This window comes from Coregonus lavaretus (assembly GCF_964263955.1).
Source record: "Coregonus lavaretus genome assembly, chromosome: 15".
Taxonomy (NCBI): domain Eukaryota; kingdom Metazoa; phylum Chordata; class Actinopteri; order Salmoniformes; family Salmonidae; genus Coregonus; species Coregonus lavaretus.
In genome coordinates, this window is record NC_140002.1 from 29,446,608 (window position 1) to 29,467,368 (window position 20,761).

The following is a 20,761-nucleotide window of genomic DNA, read 5'->3' on the forward strand; positions in this document are numbered from 1 at the left end:
ATTCCAAAGCAGCATGAAACATGATTGCCAAGGCAGTTTTTTCATTTTTAAATAACAAGCCATCTCAAGCTTGTCTGTCAATTCCATGTATTGTCAAAATAGTAAAGTTACAAGCAATAAAGTGAAAAAAAGGACATAACACTTCGTTATGGAGGTAATCACTTTATTTAATATAATTTGTACAGCTTTTTGCCATTGAAATGCTTGACAAAAGGCTCTAGCCAAACCTCCCTCTAAACAAAAAAACTAAGTTGACAGTTGCAAGATAAAAGGTTTGAGGTAAAAATAATTATCAGAGATTAAGGGCTCTATTCAATCCATATCGCGCAAGTAAAAAGCACTAAATCCCAATTTAAATTTAAAGGCAATGTTCCCGCGTTGGAGGAGACTGCATTTACGGTAAACTCTGCATATGTCAGCTCAATCGGAAATTACCATTACATTTCTATTGCGCATACAGATTGAAATAGAGCCCTATGTACAGTATTTATAATACAGTCATCAGCCAGGTCTCTTTCAGCATCTACTAAAAGCTATTTTTTTTAGCTGAATTACATGATGTGTATAATAGTTTAAAGATAGAACCCCCTTATCCCCTCTTACCACTGGTGAAATACAAATGGTTTTACATGCAGAATTAAACCAAAATCAGACAGAAATGGAAAGTCTTCAGCAAATCTTGGGTTCAATGATATCTTGTTTGTGGTGTACCACTTCAGCTCAGTTCATTACAAAATGAAAAAGTTCAGGTAAAAATACAAATCAATACATTTAAAAATTATATTTTAGCACAAGTGTGTGACTTTTCAAGTCATTGGTTTTGTGGCCGAAGTTGCCAGTAATCAAACTTAATCCACAAAACCTTTTATCATTAGGATGGATTTAAATCTTTGTGAGAGATGTAATTCTATTGCCTTGTATTTTTGCCTCTGCAGAAAGCGGCATTATCTTAAGAAGCCTCTTTTCAAAGTCTCCCTGAAGTTTAATGCCATAGGTCTGTACCAGGATCTCCGATGCCACAATGAAGGTTCTCAGCTTTCCATCCGTCTCTGCTTCCAGGGTCACCTCCATCTTAGTGCACTTTTCAATTGCTTCAATAGACAGCCTCACAGTCTCCAAAGTAGCAGGCTGGACCTAATTTACACCACAGAGAGCGCGAGAGAGACCATATATTAATATCATCACTAGCCTGCAATAAAGAGTTGATCACCTATTTGAAAAGCAGAGGCAATGGCAGACCACCCAGCCCTTAGTAACAGGACCCACCTTATAAATCCTGGTTCTTCCAGTTGAGTTGAGAGAAATACTGTCCAAGTACTCACTGGGGTACACATTGGTCACCCTTACGGTATCTCCAACCAATACATTGCAGTTGCAGGCCTGCTCCCTCCAGAGACAGACCTCAATAGAACCAGTCTCATCCTGCAAGGTCAGGCTGCGGCGCTCAACCAACTTTCTGGTCCTCTCCCGTTTCACTTTTACTTTACTCAAAAGTGTCATCTGAGCAAAGAGAGGGTGCAGTTAACTAAAAACAATTAGCAAAGGGTTATTTAAAGGTAATTTAAATATGTACTGTATGACTCACATCAATAACAGTTCCATCAATGCTCATCTGGATGCCTGGGTGAGAGGCCTTGGCATCAGCGATGGAGCAGAATGGATGGTGGGCCGGTTCAATGAGCATCCTTGCCTCCATTTCCAGCCTCTGAGGAACTTCTAATGGGCTTGTTTTGGACACTTTGCTTTTTTGTGTGACCTTCACTATATCCCCTTCCACAATGAGGGCTTTCAACAGGTAAAAGCTTCCCTCTTGGAATAAGTCATATCTCTCCTTCCCATATACAGTGACTTTGATACTGGCTGTGTCATCAGTCAGACTCATATGGAAAAGACTTTGTTTTTTCTTTGCCTTTGTGTCATAATATATCAGATCAGATTTTTTTACAATTTTTCCTTTTATCGCTTTATCGCCAAGTCCTCCCAAGTTTTTCAGATCTGCGATGGTTAGCATCTGACAAACACAGTGTAAAAGAGGATCTGTCACACAATGTCTAACCACATACAATATCCAATTGACTCTATGTGACCGATCAGGTATTTCACCCTGGACTGTGGGCGTCTGTGTGACTCAAACTCTGGGACCTAATGAGTCTTCAGGTTTCAGAAAAGGATAGGCTGAGTTTACACAGGCAGCCCAATTCTGATATTTTGAGTTGATCTGATTGGTCAAAAAAACAACAAGTGAAAAAAATATCAGAATTGGGTTGCCTTTGTAAATGCAGCCACACTTACCCAGGAGTTGGATTTGCGCTTGGAAGAGGGGGGAGGATTACCCTGAGAAAGTAAAAATATGTGTGGTTCTGTCATATAAACATAATGGGTAGAACATACATAAATGTTATTCTAATTATATGGGGGGTTTAGTCAAACCATCCTCCCCTATACAAGTTCAAATTATCTGTATTGCTGAGGCCACTTGTCTGATTGTCTGTCAGTTTCTCTTTTTTCATTGCATAAACAGACAAGGCAACCAACTAGGCTAACTTCAGCTTGTAAATGGTTTGCAAAATGTGCCCATACCTTGTTATTTTCCCCTTGCACCTTGTTCTCTGGACCTTAAAAACAAATGAGTCACAATGAATTCTGCTCAAAATTGGCATGACAAAAATAAAACTATCATTGTTCATAGAACTTGTCAAGTGAACGTCTATGTAGAATATGCATGGCCCTTATAATTATATTTTATTTTAATCTATAAGGTAAATTGATTGACTGAAACTTGAAAACATATTCTTCAGAACCTTTTTCTGACTCCTCGTCCTCTGAATCGCTCACATATTTCCTCTTCTGTCCTGAAAAAGAAGTGTATTTTCAATAAAATAATAATTGTATTGTTGTTTTTATGAATATAGTTTTTCTTTCATCTCAATGTCCTATGCACAACAGCAATTTACCACTAGACTAGAGCAGTGAAAATCCGCTTTAAATTAATTGCCTATACCAACAGTTCAAGTGATCTCATCATTCACACACCCTGAAAGATGCTACTAATTTGAATGGACACTGGACCAATGGAGAAAATTAATGTAGTCAAAAACACTATCTCGAATAAAATTAATTAAAACCAGTGGCTGCAGGTGTTTCCTCAGACTCCGAATCAATTTTGCGGTTCTTTTGCCGTCCTACAGGGAAAAAACAAACACATTAACAATTAACAACCCAGTGGGCATATGACATGATAACGACGTCTTTTTACTTGTTGAAATCTGGTCGGGACGTCTTATAACCGGATCACAACCAGATTAAGACGTATTTTTCATGACGTCTTGTTGACATCATGAAAAACACGTCTTTGATTGATATCTGGTTTTTGATTGAAATCTGATTGAACAACTGACCAGTTATCTAAATGCTACTCAATTAATATACACCAATCTATATAAACATGTGCATAGTGTTTGTGGGCCATGCACCCATTGCATATAAGACACTAGAACCATTACAATTATTACAATTATTGTAATGTTCTTTTTCTGCAGGGTTTGCATGATTAAGCTTAGCACACAATTATCTTTTTCAGGAGTAGGGCCATTTGAGGTTTTTATTCTGCAGGTAAATAAATACCAATTTTAAAAAACAAAGAAATGTGATATATTTCACCTCAAAGTCATCAAATTTGCTAGGTCATTAAAAGCTACAATTTGTGACAGTCTCTGCGGTCCTATAGCTATCAGAGATGGTCCGTAATTTAGAGAATCTCCGATGCTATAAATGCTTTTGCTTTTACTACAGGCTATGGCAGTGTTTTTTGTAGTTGCAGTCCACCCAATTGAAAAGTGCACATTCACTTCCATAACATTTGTTCTAGGCTACCAGCATGTAAGATAAACATGCACAATAATACAGGATACCCTTTAAAAAAATCACTGCTGTTAAAATGCAGTACAATTAAATAATGGTTGTTTAATTAATGGTATCTGGTAGTTTGCTGTGTGTTGGCTTCTAATGGTAATAATAATATAATAATATGCCATTTAGCAGACGCTTTTATCCAAAGCGACTTACAGTCATGCGTGCATAATTTTTTTTGTGTATGGGTGGTCCCGGGGTTCGAACCCACTACCTTGGCGTTACAAGCGCCGTGCTCTACCAGCTGAGCTACAGAGTAATCTTCTGTCTGTGTTAGCTAATTGCACTGTTTATTGTGCTGCAAATGTTATTCTGTTCCACTGAATGCTGTTTTGATGTTGTCTTATGACTAACTGAAAAGCCAGAAAACTCACGAGGTTGATGTGTTCCTGGCCCTCTGGAAAGTCCTAAAATATGCCCCTGACCGCCGTGGTGGAGGAGGACGTAAAGTATGTATATGAGCAAGTTGCTCTTTTTTGAAGACATCTCTAAGTTATAACTGCCACACACTTCTTCAACTAGTAACATAGAAATACTTTTAGCCAGCTGAGTCCACAAAGTTTATTCAGGATTGTCTAGTTTTCTTTTAAAATCTCAAATTGATCATTTTAATGTGCTGATTCTCTTAACTGCAGATCTGACCCACCACACCACTCTTCAAGAGGGCCACTACGCTCCAGATCGCCTTCTGTGCTCAGATCTACCCCATCACACCGCCCTTATTAATCATTAATACAAATAAAACAATGGGCCTTTATATACTCTGTGTCCCAGTCTTTCTATGCATGTAATGTCTTTGGGTGAATTATGAAACAATTGCTGTATGCAGATGTGCAAAAAATTGTGACGTAGATTTGCTTTTGCCATTGCTTGATCAATTTTAAATGAAATAATTTGTTGCAGATTTAAACTTTAATCGGTGACTATGGAAACAATTAGACATTTAACTAACAATGTTTTCAATATCCTACTCTGCTTTTTACAGTAGGTAATAAACTGTAGTCAGGTGGTCATTATCAGGTTATGATGAGGTCTTAATGACCAGTAGGCTACATAATATAGCACATAATACATTGGTCAGAATTATGACAAGCTGGTCAGATTGAGGTCACAATTATGACCAAATGGTTTTATAGTGGTCTGAAAAAGACGACATATTCTGGTCAGTAAAAAAAAGATGTAAAAAACTTTTTTGCGACCAGAATATGAAGTAATAAAAAGACGTCATACTGACGTCTTTTCAACCAGGTTTTGCCCACTGCGAAGTGCATTACCACTATGTTGCGCTCAACAATTTTAGCTGACCATGGGAAGTGAGATGGGATGGGACCTGATAATTTACACTACACTTTCTGTGAAATTGTAATACTGTACATTCCAATTATGTATGTTTATGGTAGGCCTACCTTTTTTCTCTTTCTGTTGTTTCCCATTAAGCAGGTTCTGAACAAAGGGACGCAGAAGGTCCTGAATAGCTGAGTCATTTCTTGGGATCTTCCCCATCACTCTTCCCATTTCAAGGATAGACTTATTCATTCCCAAGTGACTGATGATGGTTTTAGGCATGTCTACTGGCTTAATGTCACTCTTTACACCATTTGGAATTTTATTCAAAAGGTGACACATCTTTTTATATTGATCCTCATCCAGTTCCTCTATAATCTTAGTGAGCGCTTGGCACCACTTATCCTCAATGCATGAAGTCATCTTTGGAAAGAAGCAAAACAAATATTGAATCATAAGACATTTGCAAAACTGGGGCAGATAGATTCGATGTAGGCTACAATAGATTACAACCCAATGAAAGTTAGAACACCTGCCAAATGAAATATTTCCCCAAGGTACAGGTCTACGGTAGTGTAGTCGACTAAACTCAAGGAGCGAAGGCTAAGTAGCCTACCCTATACGTAGCCTAAATGCAAATAATTATCAACAGAATAATCTCACTCGTTGAATCTAAATGAATAATCAAACTGGGTCAACATCATTATAACTTAAGCAACAACACCTACCAATAAATGACATTATAATAACGTAGGCTAAATAATCAAACAAATAATCAAACACTCACCACGTAGCCTAGTCAACAGGCAATTGTGCTTCAAATTTGGCCGCGAAAAAATACTGTGCGCTTTGAGATTCATTTTCAGTTTCGTTTTCATCGTGTCATTTGAGACAAGGCTAGAAGGGATCCAGCTTTTGTCAAATTAACGTCAAAGGTATATATTTTTTGTGCATTTTAGCTAACCCTAAATCTAACCTTTTTCCTAACCTTAACCTAATGCTCCTAACCTGCTACATTCATTCTCCTAACCTGCTGCGTAAATTCTTCTAACCTGCTACGAAAATAAAATCTGACGTTAATTTGACAAAAACTGAATTCTTTCTAGCCATGACCGGCGAGACGTGGTAAAGTAAATGCCAAGAGTGTGCAAAGATGTCATCAAGGCAAAGGGTGGCTATTTGAAGAATCTCAAATGTAAAATATATGTGTATTTGTTTACTACATGATTCCATATGTGTTATTTCATGGTTTTGATGTCTTCACTATTTTCGACAATGTAAAAAATTGTAAAAAATAGTTTAAAAAAATAAAGGAAAACCCTTGAATGAGTAGGTGTGTCGAAACTTTTGACTGGTACTGTAGGTTCCATTCAATGTCATCCTGTCAGTTGGACTCTCTGATGTCTTCTCTTGTGCTGCATCTGGCAACCCTGCCCTCGCATAGTGGCCTTGTACACAAGCTTGCCTCTCCTTGCCTTTCTTGCCCAGAGTTGGATCAAAACAGTGATTGTTTATCTCATTTTTGACCTGCTCTTACCGGTCTAATCTTAACATTTAACATTTAAGTCATTTAGCAGACGCTCTTATCCAGAGCGACTTAAAAATTGGTGCATTCAACTTAAGATAGCCAGTGGGACAAGCACATCTTGATCACAGTAAGTACACTTCTTCAAACAAGCAGCTGTGAGCAAAGTCAGTGCAATCAGGGACAACTACATCTCGATCACAATAAGTACATTTCTTTAAACAAGTCAGTGCTAGCAGGTGAAATAAGTCAGGTGTTAGTTTAGACAAAAGACAGTGGTAGTAAAGGGGGGGTAGAATGATAAAGACAGTGGTAGTAAAGGGGGGGTAGAATGATTACTATTATACTATTCCAGGTATTCCTTAAAGAGGTAGGGTTTCAAGTGTCTCCGGAAGGTGGTCAGTGACTCCCTGTCCTGGCGTCGTGGGGGAGCTTGTTCCACCATTGGGGTGCCAGAGCAGCGAATAGCTTTGACTGGGCTGAGCGGGAACTGTGCTTCCGTAGAGGTAGGGGGGCTAGCAGGCCAGAGGTGGATGAACGTAGTGCCCTCGTTTGGGTGTAGGGTCTGATCAGAGCCTGAAGGTAAGGAGGAGCCGTTCCCCTCACATCTCGGTAGGCAAGCACCATGGTTTTGTAGTAGATGCGAGCTTCAACTGGAAGACAGTGGAGTGTGCGGAGGAGCGGGGTGACGTGAGAGAACTTGGGAAGGTTGAACACCAGACGGGCAGCAGCGTTCTGGATAAGTTGCAGGGGTTTAATGGCACAGGCAGTTTCTGACCTGACCACTGTCATGTACCTGAAAGACGCAGAGCTTCGATACTGCCACTCACAGTAAGTGATCAACCATTGAAATCTGTTCATAAATAAATGTTATGGTAAAGTAGACTATATGGTTTAATAATGCATCCATGACATTTTCTACAAAGATACTGAAACTGAGAGGCATCTTAGTTGTGAGGTTGTCTGATGACTCGTCTGATATAAACTTACATAGACTAATGTCACCATATTCTATTAGAGTTTCCCGCTATCGGAAGGAAGCTGTCACTCAAGCCAGGGGGGTCAACGTTCTGCAGGCCAGCCTATCAGAGTGTGAGTCTGCATTAGAGAGCCAATCAAAGGAGTTGGCAGGCAGGCGGTTGGAGCAGCGGGAGCTGAGGGATGGGCTTGCAGTGGCCTGGAGAGAGAAAGACGGGCTTCTGGAGAGATGGATGGATAAGGAGGAGGCGGCAGAGAGGGTGAACAGGCACAATGATGCACAGGAAAGGTGACAGACCAAGGTTTCTATGCTTAGTTTGAATACTTAAAACATTTAAACGCCTAGCCCCTTCTCATAGGGGTAAACTAATATATCTAGAGGTAACCGAAAGGTCGCTGGTTAAATACCTAAATGCTAAATGACTAAAATGTCCAAATGTAAATGTGTTTGGGGCTAAGAGAGAAGTGTCCATTCTCCTGTCTTTTCTCTGTAAGGAGACACACAGACAACAACAGACACAGAACACACATGCAGTGGCAGGCACACACTTGCTTCCCAACTAATGTTATGATCTGCTTTGACCAGAGGATGGTGCACACTGCCCATGGTGGACCTTGACTCATTTTCCCAAAAGCTTCCTGTACTAAAACAGACCTTGAATGTGGCTCAAATGTTTTTTATCTTTGTATCTATTGAAAGATATTTAAGATGTGGGCCAATTAATTTTCATCAATGTAGCTATAGGTAAAGCTAATTATAAACCAAACTGTTGTGAATTTCAGATACTGTATGTACAGGCTTATATAAATGAGTACCTAAGATCTAATTCAATGTTTTAATATTAATACCATGAGAAATAAAGTAACAAACTGGTCAGTCATGTTTTTCACTTCACTAAGACACCTCTCTCTGTCCTGTGACTGCAAATGCTTCCTGTTTTTATGTGTTACTGTCCTTCTCAAAGTTTCCTTTTCAATGGTCACTCACTGGCCCACAGAGCTTCCCTAACAACACATTTCTGCAAAGTAGGTATAAATGTGTCAGTGCACTTTGAGCCCCAAATGGTGAAGCATGATGCCATCTTGATAACTTAACTCGCTACTGTGCAAATCAAATTTAACTCTAACTAACATTGTAGATAAAGAAATTGCACTGTGATTGAACTTCTGACAAGGAAGTCATCTGAGACCATGTGTGGATACTTGACTATCACTTCAACCGCCAGATTAATTTATCTTCCGTCTTTGGATGTGAGACTTAATAGAACGTACACGAAAATAAGCATCTATTAGAAAATGTGTTAATTCATTTTGCCTTTAATAAAAATAAACATTCTGAAATAAAAAAAATGGCAAACAAAAAAGTATTAAATGATTGAGAATAATCATAGTCAATGATACAGTAGTAATAATATTAATAATAGTTATGTCATGTTCCACCAAAATCATAACATCAGCATACTTTCTGTAGACATTATGATGCTCCCACAGCACTTCCAAATATTCACACTTAAGAGCTGCAAACAGGTACCCCATAGATGCACAACAACAATAATCACAGATCATAGTTCACAGCACTGCTGAAAAACATGCTCCATTGGTGTCGCTGTGCGCTAGGCCAGGTTTTCCCAAACTCTGACACCAATGCTGAATCTCAAACTGACCCCTAGCTAGCCCGTCACTAGGCACTTCTAGGATTGGACAGGTATGAATATTAAGGTAATGTATTCACCCTGCCTTTTGCTTGGCTAGTTCGAATTTCCCCACATTACTTATACCTACCCAATCCTTTCAGATTTAAAGGAGTGCCTAGGGAAGAAGAGCTAGGGGTCAGTTTGGGATTCAGCACAAGAGTGAATGGAATCTGATGGAGAAATTATTCTAAAATACCCATTCTCTTAGACCATGTGCAAGAATCTGATGAATGTCAAAGCGGTGAATTGAGACTAACTGACAGACTGACAGTGAGGAGTATCACTAGGCTATACAGTGTGGATGCAGTGTGTGCAAGTTTACTTTAAGTGGGAGTGTATCATCTGTCCTCTTATTGTAGAAGAGGGTGAATCATAGAAACCTCCGTATTCTTCCCTTAAAACATGAAGGTTTTTACAGAATTAATGACTGGGTAGAAATTCAGGAGTTTAAAGATGATGGGGCAGATGAAAGGGTTGCCTAAATTACATCACTAACCAAAGTGTGTCAGTCTGTGTGTTTGCCCTTCTCTCCTCTCTTCAGCAGGTACTCTCTAAACCTTGCTTTATATCAATGATCAATACATGATCAATATGATCAATATTTGTAGAAATAATTACATTTAAATTATGATTGGTGGAAAAATAATGATAAAAAGCCCACTTCCTTTCAATGGCACTCCCTCAGCGTGGACAGCCATGGCACTCCCTCAGCGTGGACAGCCATGGCACTCCCTCAGCGTGGACAGCCATGGCACTCCCTCAGCGTGGACAGCCATGGCACTCCCTCAGCGTGGACAGCCATGGCACATCATCCCTCAGCGTGGACAGCCATGGCACATCATCCCTCAGCGTGGACAGCCATGGCACTCCCTCAGCGTGGACAGCCATGGCACTCCCTCAGCGTGGACAGCCATGGCACTCCCTCAGCGTGGACAGCCATGGCACATCATCCCTCTTCATGACATTTTGGTCATCTACTTTTTATCCATTATAGCACATATTGTGCCCATCCTCGACACTGTGAAACTGCTGGTCAAATGACACCTATGGATCTGTCAGCATTCGCCATTGTCCAATATTACATCATCATTTACATGGTGCTGGGTTTTTGGTTGTGTTTGCCACCACCCAAAACAACAACCACTGCAGACAGCGAGAACATGTACAAGAAGACAAGTGGCTTAAGTAAGACAAAAATACACCGCAAGCAACGTCAGGAAGACCACGAGGCTACCACATCTCTCCATCCACATGCCTTCATCCCACCGTGTGTGTGTGTGTGTGTGTGTGTGTGTGTAAGAGTTTGCGCAAGAGTGTGTGTGTGTGTGAGCTCTAGCAGTCCTCGTCGTCTGCCATTCCTTTGAGCCGCAGGCGGGCAAAGTCCTCGAACACAAAGTCGTCGTCTTGGGAGAATCTACTGCAGGATGACAACAAGGAAACATGGCAGAAGTGAGAGTGTTTTAGATCTGAGGGAATAGGTTTAGGGTCTCTCTGGCTGCGTTTACACCGGCAGCTCAATTCTGATATTTTTTTCACTTATTTGTCTTTTCACCAATCAGATCAGCTCTTTTGCCAATAATTGGGGAACATATCAGAATTGGGCTGCCTGTGTAAACGCAGCCTTTGGTCACAGTAAAGAAGCAGTGATTACAATGGTCAGATAGACCAGATGAATACTCACTTTGATTCAAATTCTATCAGGTTGGTGTCGATGGGAGGGTCCAACTCCGGCACAGCTGTTAGAACACACAGATAATGACATGTCAGTGCGATGTCACCATGGCAATGGCTCCATGGCAATGGCTCCATGGCAACTTACATGCAGGAAATACCAGAGAGTGAGATTATGTATTTGATGGGCTTGTGTATGTGAGGGACTGTTGTTCCCTGCCCACAAGGCTGAACTAAACTACTGAAATATATTTCACAAGACTGTGTCCACTGTCAATTCCTCTTCACTTATAGGCCTAGTAGAGTTCCCACTATCACAATTCACTGCTTCCCAATCACTAAAAAACAGCAAGCCACTTGAGGGACTCTAAAGTCCTCATCTTCCTTAATTTGAATTGATCGGAACATTTGAAAACGTGAATGTAACATGGTGGAAGCTTGCCAGAGAGGATTTGTTCAACTCTCTCAATTCACTGAAAATGAAGGGAAGGAGAGGAACTGAGATGCATCCGAAGTACTGAGATAAAGACCTGATAGTGGGCTTATGGAGAGGTGGTGGGAGTCTGTAGGTACCTGACTGTGGGCGGGATATGGGCAGTTCTGTGGGTTTGGGGTGCATTAAGACGAAGGGCAGCTCCACCGACACATCCCTGGAAACACACACACACAGAAGATAAACAACATTCATTGGGATCAATATATATGCATGCATAATAATACTAATAAATGCCATTTAGCAGACGCTTTTATCCAAAGCGACTTACAATCATGCGTGCATACATTTTAAGTATGGGGGGGGGGGGGGGGGGGGGGTCCTGGGAATTGAACCCACTATCCTGGTGTAGCAAGCGCCATGCTCTACCAAGTGAGCTACAAATGACCACATGCATGGTCAATCATGCATGTCAATCAATAACAATTTGATAGTTATTCTATGGAAACATCCATATGATGATATACTATTGCACCATGAATAATCCAAGATCTGACAGGAAACAACCCAGAAAATATGATTAGTTACATGTTTGATCAGTGAAGGGGGAATAAAGCCCATCAACCCTCCTTTGCTGTCAAACATTGATCTTACCCAATGGGAACTCTTCAGTGCTGGGTAGCACTTTGTTTCAAAACAGTAATTATACAGTAATAACCAATGAATTGTAATAAATCAAAGCCTGAACACCAAGATGTGCAGACTTACTATATTGAAGCTTTATTCCCCTCAACACTTCATTGATAACTCTGCATCAGTGTGACTTTGGGCCACAGCCTAATGAAACCTCACACCATCCTTAGGGTTAGGACTCTGTGACTCAGGCAGGGAGAAGGCAGGAGGCTGCAGTTATAAAAGGAGCTTAGCAGCTGCAGGTGAGATTTGACATACAATGGCTGGTATGTAAAATCATCACACATACACACACTTAAGAGGCACTGATGGCGGTTCTGGCGCACACACAGATGATGGTAGGGCATAAGATCAGCACACACACGATGGTGGTAGGGCATAAGATCAGCACACACGATGGTGGTAGGGCATAAGATCAGCACACACACGATGGTGGTAGGGCATAAGATCAGCACACACACAGATGGTGGTAGGGCATAAGATCAGCACACACACGATGGTGGTAGGGCATAAGATCAGCACACACACAGATGGTGGTAGGGCATAAGATCAGCACACACACAGATGGTGGTAGGGCATAAGACCAGCACACACACAGATGGTGGAAGGGCATAAGACCAGCACACACACAGATGGTGGAAGGGCATAAGACCAGCACACACACAGATGGTGGTAGGGCATAAGATCAGCACACACACACAGATGGTGGTAAGGCATAAGATCACCACACACACAGATGGTGGTAGGGCATAAGATCACCACACACACACGCAGGTGGAGGCTGGGATGTCATATTACCTCTCTAACACGCCACTCAGCAGCCTGAGACCCAACGCAAGAGCAGATGCACAGATGGAGGGAGAGAGACGCACAAACAAACAGACAGGCGGACAAACACAGGAGGGGAGAGCGACACAAGCCACAGGAGGGAAGATGAAATGAGGCCGGAACTCAAAACCAAGGCAACCGCAACCGAGAGGGGAGACAGCAAAGCATGGCGCACCATTGAGTGGAGTGGAAGGAGCAGAGAGACTAGTGAGGGTCTGGGAGATGTGATTTCATGACAGTTTATACACAAGTTGTAATGGCAGAGTATCAGGAGTGTATATGACACAGGTCGGAGTGTAAATGGGGTTGTGTGTAGAATGTAGACTACAGCATGTGTGTGGTCAGTAAAAGTGGTAGGTGTGTGTGTCAGTGTTTCCCTAAGTACATGGAAGTAGCCAGCCAGGGAGTGCTGGGCTGGGGGGTATGCCCTCCTGGATTTTTTGTTTGTTGCAGAACAAGCTGTATTTTGGTGGCCTCTGCTACATTCTAATGCCTTGATCTATCCAAAATACACAGCTAAATTGTTGAATAGTTGAACGACTTTACCTCCCAGATTGATAAAATGGGTTGTGACTTAACAATTAAAATGACTGAAAATGTATGAAGTCAGTGTGTTGTTAAGGATATTGTCAAGGCCTATATGATCAGGGCTATTTCCTAAGTAAGATAACCTTTTTTAACACTAAACCGGTCTTCTCTTGAGATTAAAGTTATTTTTACAGGTTTTACTGCAAGATCTGAATTGCCACAATTATGTTTGTTCTTAAAATTATGTATTTTCTTGGCTCTGTGGCTATGGACACTAAGTGTAATGAAACCAATGTGTCATTTAAGAAATTTGGGTGAACTATCCCTTTAACAGTTTGGCCTGTCAATCAATCACTGTGGGAGGGATTGTCAGGGGAGGGGGCAGGATGTTTGTGAGTCAGAGTTGGTAGGGTTTCAGACTTGTCAATCAATCACTGTGGGTGGGACTTTGAGGGACGGCGGTAGATTAGTAATCTAGTCAGAAAAACTAGTCTAGTCTACTCATTCAATTACATTTATTGTGGCAAAAACCTATGAAAAAAGGTTGTGTTCTGTCAACTAAACATGGATTCCCTGTTGAGAAACAATATAGAATTGCAGGAAAATTCTCAACGGGAGGACCCACAGACCCCCCCCGCCAGAATGTATAAAAGTGGGGGTGCACAAAGTCAGGCACCCATGAATAGATCTACAGGTATGATTGAAGAATGAAGTAGATGTTAAACATGGGTTTTCCTACACAGAAAGCAGCAGTTGACTACTCCATTGTCGACACTAATCAAATCATTAGCTTTTATAATCTTTAATCAGTTCTCTTAGATAAAAAAAATATATACACATATATACAGTTGAAGTCGGAAGTTTACATACACTTAGGTTGGAATCATTAAAACTTGTTTTTCAACCACTCTACACATTTCTTGTTAACAAACTATAGTTTTGGCAAGTCGGTTAGGACATCTACTTTGTGCATGACTTTTTCCAACTACTGTTTACAGACAGATTATTTCACATATAATTCACTGTATCACAATTCCAGTGGGTCAGAAGTTTACATACACTAAGTTGACTGTGCCTTTAAACAGCTTGGACAATTCCAGAAAACGATGTCATGGCTTTAGAAGCTTCTGATAGGCTAATTGACATCATTTGAGTCAATTGGAGGTGTACCTGTGGATGTATTTCAAGGCCTACCTTCAAACTCAGTGCCTCTTTGCTTGACATCATGGGAAAATCAAAAGAAATCAGCCAAGACCTCAGAAAAAAAATTGTAGACCTCCACAATTCTGGTTCATCCTTGGGAGCAATTTCCAAACACCTGAAGGTACCATGTTCATCTGTACAAACAATAGTATGCAAGTATAAACACCATGGGACCACGCAGCCGTCATAACGCTCAGGAAGGAGACGCGTTCTGTCTCCTAGAAATGAACGTACTTTGGTGTGAAAAGTGCAAATCAATCCCAGAACAACAGCAAAGGACCTTGTGAAGATGCTGGAGGAAACAGGTATAAAAGTGTCTATATCCACAGTAAAACGAGTCCTATAACCTGAAAGGCCGCTCAGCAAGGAAGAAGCCACTGCTCCAAAACCACCATAAAAAAGCCAGACTACGGTTTGCAACTGCACATGGGGACAAATATTGTACTTTTTGGAGAAATGTCCTCTGGTCTGATGAAACAAAAATAGAACTGTTTGGCCATAATGACCATCGTTATGTTTGGAGGAAAAAGGGGGTTGCTTGCAAGCCGAAGAACACCATCCCAACCGTGAAGCACGGGGGTGGTAGCATCATGCTGTGGGGGTGCTTTGCTGCAGGAGGGACTGATGCACTTCACAAAATAGATGGCATCATGAGGAAGGAAAATTAAGTGGATAAATTGAAGCAACATCTCAAGACATCAGTCAGGAAGTTAAAGCTTGGTCGCAAATGGGTCTTCCAAATGGACAATGACCCCAAGCATACTTCCAAAGTTGTGGAAAAATGGCTTAAGGACAACAAAGTCAAGGTATTGGAGTGGCCATCACAAAGCCCTGACCTCATTCCTATTGAAAATGTGTGGGCAGAACTGAAAAAGCGTGTGCGAGCAAGAAAACAAAAATGTTTTAGTCATTTATCCAGAGCGATTTACAGGAGCAATTAGGGTTAAGTGCCTTGCTTAAGGACACATCGACAGATTTTTCACCTAGTCAGCTCGGGGATTAGAACCAGCAACCTTTCGGTTACTGGCACAACGCTCTTAACCACTAAGCTACCTTCCGCTTAGTGAGGTCTACAAACCTGACTCAGTTACACCAGCTCTGTCAGGAGGAATGGGCCAAAATTCACCCAACTTATTGTGGGAAGCTTGTGTAAGGCTACCCGAAACGTTTGACCCAAGTTAAACAATTTAAAGGCAATGCCAGCAAATACTAATTGAGTGTATGTAAACTTCTGACCCACTGGGAATGTGATGAAAGAAATAAAAGCTGAAATAAATCACTCTCTCTACTATTATTCTGACATTTCACATTCTTAAAATAAAGTGGTGATCCTAACTGACCTAAGACAGGGAATTTTTACTAGGATTAAATGTCAGGAATTGTGAAAAACGGAGTTTAAATGTATTTGACTAAGGTGTATGTAAACTTCCGACTTCAACGGTTTATGCTACCAGTCAAAAGTTTGGACACACCTACTCATTCCAGGGTTTTTCTTTGTTTTTACTATTTTCTACATTGTAGAATAATAGTGAAGACATCAAAACTATTTAATAACACATTTGGAATCATGAAGTAACCAAAAAAGTGTTAAACAAATCAAAATATATTTTATATTTGAGATTCTTCAAAGTAGCCACACTTGCCTTGATGACAGCTTTGCACACTCTTGGCATTCTCTCAACCAGCTTCATGAGGTAGTCACCTGGAATGCATTTAAATTAACAGGTGTGCCTTGTTAAAAGTTAATTTGTGGAATTTATTTCCTTCTTAATGCGTTTGAGCCAATCGGTTGTGTTGTGACAAGGTAGAGGTGGTATACAGAAGATATACCTATTTAGTAAAAGACCAAGTCCATATTATGGCAAGAACAGCTCAAATAAGCAAAGAGAAACGACAGTCCATCATTACTTTAAGACATGAAGGTCAGTCAATACGGAACATTTCAAAAACATTGAACGTTTCTTCAAGTGCAGTCGCAAAAACCATCACGCGCTATGATGAAACTGGCTCTCATGAGGACCGCCACAGGAATGGAAGACCCAGAGTTACCTCTGCTGCAGACGATAAGTTCATTAGAGTTACCAGCCTCGGAAAGTAGTCCAAATAAATGCTTCACAGAGTTCAAGTAAGAGACATCTCAACATCAACTGTTCAGAGGGGACTGTGTGAATCAGGCCTTCATGGTCGAATTGCTGCAAAGAAACCACTACTAAAGGACACCAATAAGAAGAAGAGACCTGCTTGGGCCAAGAAACACGAGCAATGGACATTAGACCGGTGGAAATGTGTCCTTTGGTCTGGAGTCCAAATTGGAGATTATTGGTTCAAACCGCCGTGTCTTTGTGAGAAGCGGTGTGGGTGAACGGATGATCTCCGCATTTGTAGTTCCCACTGTAAAGCATGGAGAAGGAGGTGTTATGGTGTGGGGGTGCTTTGCTGGTGACACGGTCTGTGATTGATTTAGAATTCAAGGCACACTTAACCAGCATGGCTACCACAGCATTCTATAGCGATACGCCCTCCCATCTGGTTTGGGCTTAGTGGGACTATCATTTGTTTTTCAACAGGACAATGACCCAACACACCTCCAGGCTGTGTAAGGGCTATTTAACCAAGAAGGAGTGTGATGGAGTGCGGCATCAGATGACCTGGCCTCCACAATCCCCCGACCTCAACCCAATTGAGATGGTTTGGGATGAGTCGGACGGCAGAGTGAAGGAAAAGCAGCCAACAAGTACTCAGCATATGTGGGAACTCCTTCAAGACTGTTGGAAAAGCATTCCAGGTGAAGCTGGTTGAGAGAATACCAAGAGTGTGCAAAGCTGTCATCTAGGGAAAGGGTGGCTACTTTGAAGAATCTCAAATACTACATGATTCCATATGTGTTATTTCATAGTTTTGATGTCTTCACTATTATTCTCAATGTAAAAAATTGTCTAAATAAAGAAAAACCCTTTATTAAAGTAGGTGTGTCCAAACTTTTAACTGGTACTGTGTGTGTGTGTACACACACATCCACAGCCTTTGGAAAGTATTCAGACCCCTTGACTTTTTCCACATTTTATTAGGTTACAGCCTTATTCTAAAATTGATGAAATTGTTTTTTCCCCCTCAATCTACACACAATACCCCATAATGACAAAGCAAAAATAGGTTTTGGAATTTCTTGCTAAAAAACAGAAATATTACATTTACATAAGTATTCAGACCCTTTACTCAGCATTCTGTTGAAGCACCTTTGGCAGCAATTACAGCCTCGAGTCTTCTTGGGTATGACGCTACAAGCTTGGCACACCTGTATTTGGGTAGTTTCTCCCATTCTTCTCTGCAGATCCTCTCAAGCTCTGTCAGGTTGGATGGGAAGCGTTCCTGCACAGCTATTGTCAGGTCTCTCCCGAGACGTTAGATGGGGTTCAAGTCCGGGCTCTGGCTGGGCCACTCAAGGACATCCAGAGACTTGTCCCGAAGCCACTCCTACGTTGTCTTGGCTGTTTGCTTAGGGTCGTTGTCCTGTTGGAAGGTGAACCTTCACCCCAGTCTGAGGTCCTGAGTGCTCTGGAGCAGGTTTTCATCAAGGATCTCTCTGTACTTTGCTCCATTCATCTTTGCCTCAATCCTGACTAGTCTCCCAGTCCCTGCCTCTGAAAAACATCCCCACAGCATGATTCTGCCACAATCATGCTTCACCGTAGGGATGGTCCCAGGTTTCCTCCAGACTTGACGCTTGGCATTCAGGCCAAAGAGTTCAATCTTGGTTTCATCAGACCAGAGAACCTTGTTTCTCATGGTCTGAGTGTCTTTAGGTGCCTTTTGGCAAACTCCAAGTGGTCTGTCATGTGCCTTTTACTGAGGAGTGATAATCTGGCCACTCTACCATAAAATCAATCAATCAATCAATCAATTTTATTTTATATAGCCCTTCTTACATCAGCTAATATCTCGAAGTGCTGTACAGAAACCCAGCCTAAAACCCCAAACAGCTAGTAATGCAGGTGTAGAAGCACGGTGGCTAGGAAAAACTCCCTAGAAAGGCGAAAACCTAGGAAGAAACCTAGAGAGGAACCAGGCTATGAGGGGTGGCCAGTCCTCTTCTGGCTGTGCCGGGTGGAGATTATAACAGAACCATGCCAAGATGTTCAAAAATGTTCATAAGTGACAAGCATGGTCAAATAATAATCAGGAATATATCTCAGTTGGCTTTTCATAGCCGATCATTAAGAGTTGAAAACAGCAGGTCTGGGACAGGTAGGGGTTCCATAACCGCAGGCAGAACAGTTGAAACTGGAATAGCAGCAAGGCCAGGCGGACTGGGGACAGCAAGGAGTCACCACGGCCGGTAGTCCCGACGTATGGTCCTAGGGCTCAGGTCTCTCAGTTGGCTTTTCATAGCCGATCATTAAGAGTTGAAAACAGCAGGTCTGGGACAGGTAGGGGTTTCGTAGCCGCAGGCAGAACAGTTGAAACTGGAATAGCAGCAAGGCCAGGCGGACTGGGGACAGCAAGGTGTCATCATGCCCGGTAGTCCTGAAAATGCCTGATTGTTGGAGTGCTGCAGAGATGGTTGTCCTTCTGGAAGGTTCACCCATCTCCAGAGGAACTCTAGAGCTCTATCAGAGTGACTATCGGGTTCTTGGTCACCTCCCTGACCAAGGCCCTTCTCCCCCAATTGCTCAGTTTGGCCTGGCAGCCAGCTCTAGGACGTCCTGGTGTTTCGAAACTTCTTCCATTTAAGAATGATGGAGGCCACTGTGTTCTTGGGGACCTTCAATGCTGCAGAAGTGTTTTGGTACCCTTCCCCAGATCTGTGCCTCGAAACAATCCTGTCTCGGAGCTCTACGGACAATTCCTTCGACCTCATGGCTTGGTTTTTGTTCTGACATGGACTGTCAACTGTGGGACCTTATATAGACAGGTGTGTGCCTTTCCAAATCATGTCCAATCAATTGAATTTACCACAGGTGGACTCCAATCAAGTTGTAGAAACATCTCAAGGATGATCAATGGAAACAGGATGCACCTGAGCTCAATTTCGAGCATAGCAAAGGGTCTGAAAACTTATGTAAATACGTTGTTTTTTTAATATATATAAATTTGCGAACATTTCTAAAAACCTGTTTTCGCTTTGTCATTATGGGGTATTATGTGTAGGTTGCTTAGGATTTTTATTTATTTAATCCATTTTAGAATAAGGCTGTAATGTAACAACATTTGGAAAAAGTCAAGGGGTCTGAATACTTTCCGAAGGCACTATATATATATATATATATATTTCCTGAGCTTTCTTATATCTCCTAGATATAGGACAAACACTTCAAAACCGTATGCCTTATTATAAATGTTTTAAATGCCTTTTTGCCATTTATGAATGTGTTATTCAATGCGTTTCTATGGGCTATAGTAGTAAAGGCCAAATTCAATATTTGTTTTATATTTATATAAATTCCAAATCAAATAGCTAAATGATCCATGGTACAGTGGGGGAAAAAATATTTAGTCAGCCACCAATTGTGCAAGTTCTCCCACTTAAAAAGATGAGAGAGGCCTGTAATTTTCATCATAGGTACACGTCAACTATGACAGACAAAATGAGAAAAAAAAATCCAGAAAATCACATTGTAGGATTTTTAATGAATTTATTTGCAAATTATGGTGGAAAATAAGTATTTGGTCAATAACAAAGGTTTCTCAATACTTTGTTATATACCCTTTGTTGGCAATGACACAGGTCAAACGTTTTCTGTAAGTCTTCACAAGGTTTTCACACACTGTTGCTGGTATTTTGGCCCATTCCTCCATGCAGATCTCCTCTAGAGCAGTGATGTTTTGGGGCTGTCGCTGGGCAACACGGACTTTCAACTCCCTCCAAAGATGTTCTATGGGGTTGAGATCTGGAGACTGGCTAGGCCACTCCAGGACCTTGAAATGCTTCTTACGAAGCCACTCCTTCGTTGCCCGGGCGGTGTGTTTGGGATCATTGTCATGCTGAAAGACCCAGCCACGTTTCATCTTCAATGC

The 20,761-nt window shown here is 41.4% G+C and overlaps 2 protein-coding genes across 3 annotated transcripts in view; both read right to left on the bottom strand.

The window, feature by feature from the left end:
* Window positions 1-148: 148 nt before the first annotated feature.
* LOC311142514 (uncharacterized protein) lies at window positions 149-6,061 on the bottom strand. The gene is made up of 9 exons (XM_084178173.1): window positions 5,981-6,061; window positions 5,316-5,616; window positions 3,126-3,182; window positions 2,802-2,852; window positions 2,581-2,615; window positions 2,293-2,334; window positions 1,586-2,011; window positions 1,267-1,500; window positions 149-1,134 (listed from the first exon to the last, which is right to left on the bottom strand). Exons 2-9 carry the CDS (start codon window positions 5,614-5,616, stop codon window positions 883-885), a joined length of 1,398 nt encoding a protein of 465 aa, XP_084034299.1. The 5' UTR covers window positions 5,981-6,061; the 3' UTR covers window positions 149-882.
* A 2,939-nt stretch (window positions 6,062-9,000) lies between these two features.
* Window positions 9,001-20,761, bottom strand: part of LOC311142519 (arrestin red cell-like) — a 31,444-nt gene continuing 19,683 nt past the window's right edge. For both annotated transcript variants that reach the window (XM_084178179.1, XM_084178180.1), the window contains 3 exons: window positions 11,635-11,711; window positions 11,072-11,126; window positions 9,001-10,807 (listed from right to left, as the gene is read on the bottom strand). In XM_084178179.1, the coding sequence (XP_084034305.1) occupies window positions 10,723-10,807; window positions 11,072-11,126; window positions 11,635-11,711 (217 nt within the window). In that variant the 3' untranslated portion in view covers window positions 9,001-10,722. The remainder of the gene's footprint in view (window positions 10,808-11,071; window positions 11,127-11,634; window positions 11,712-20,761) is intronic.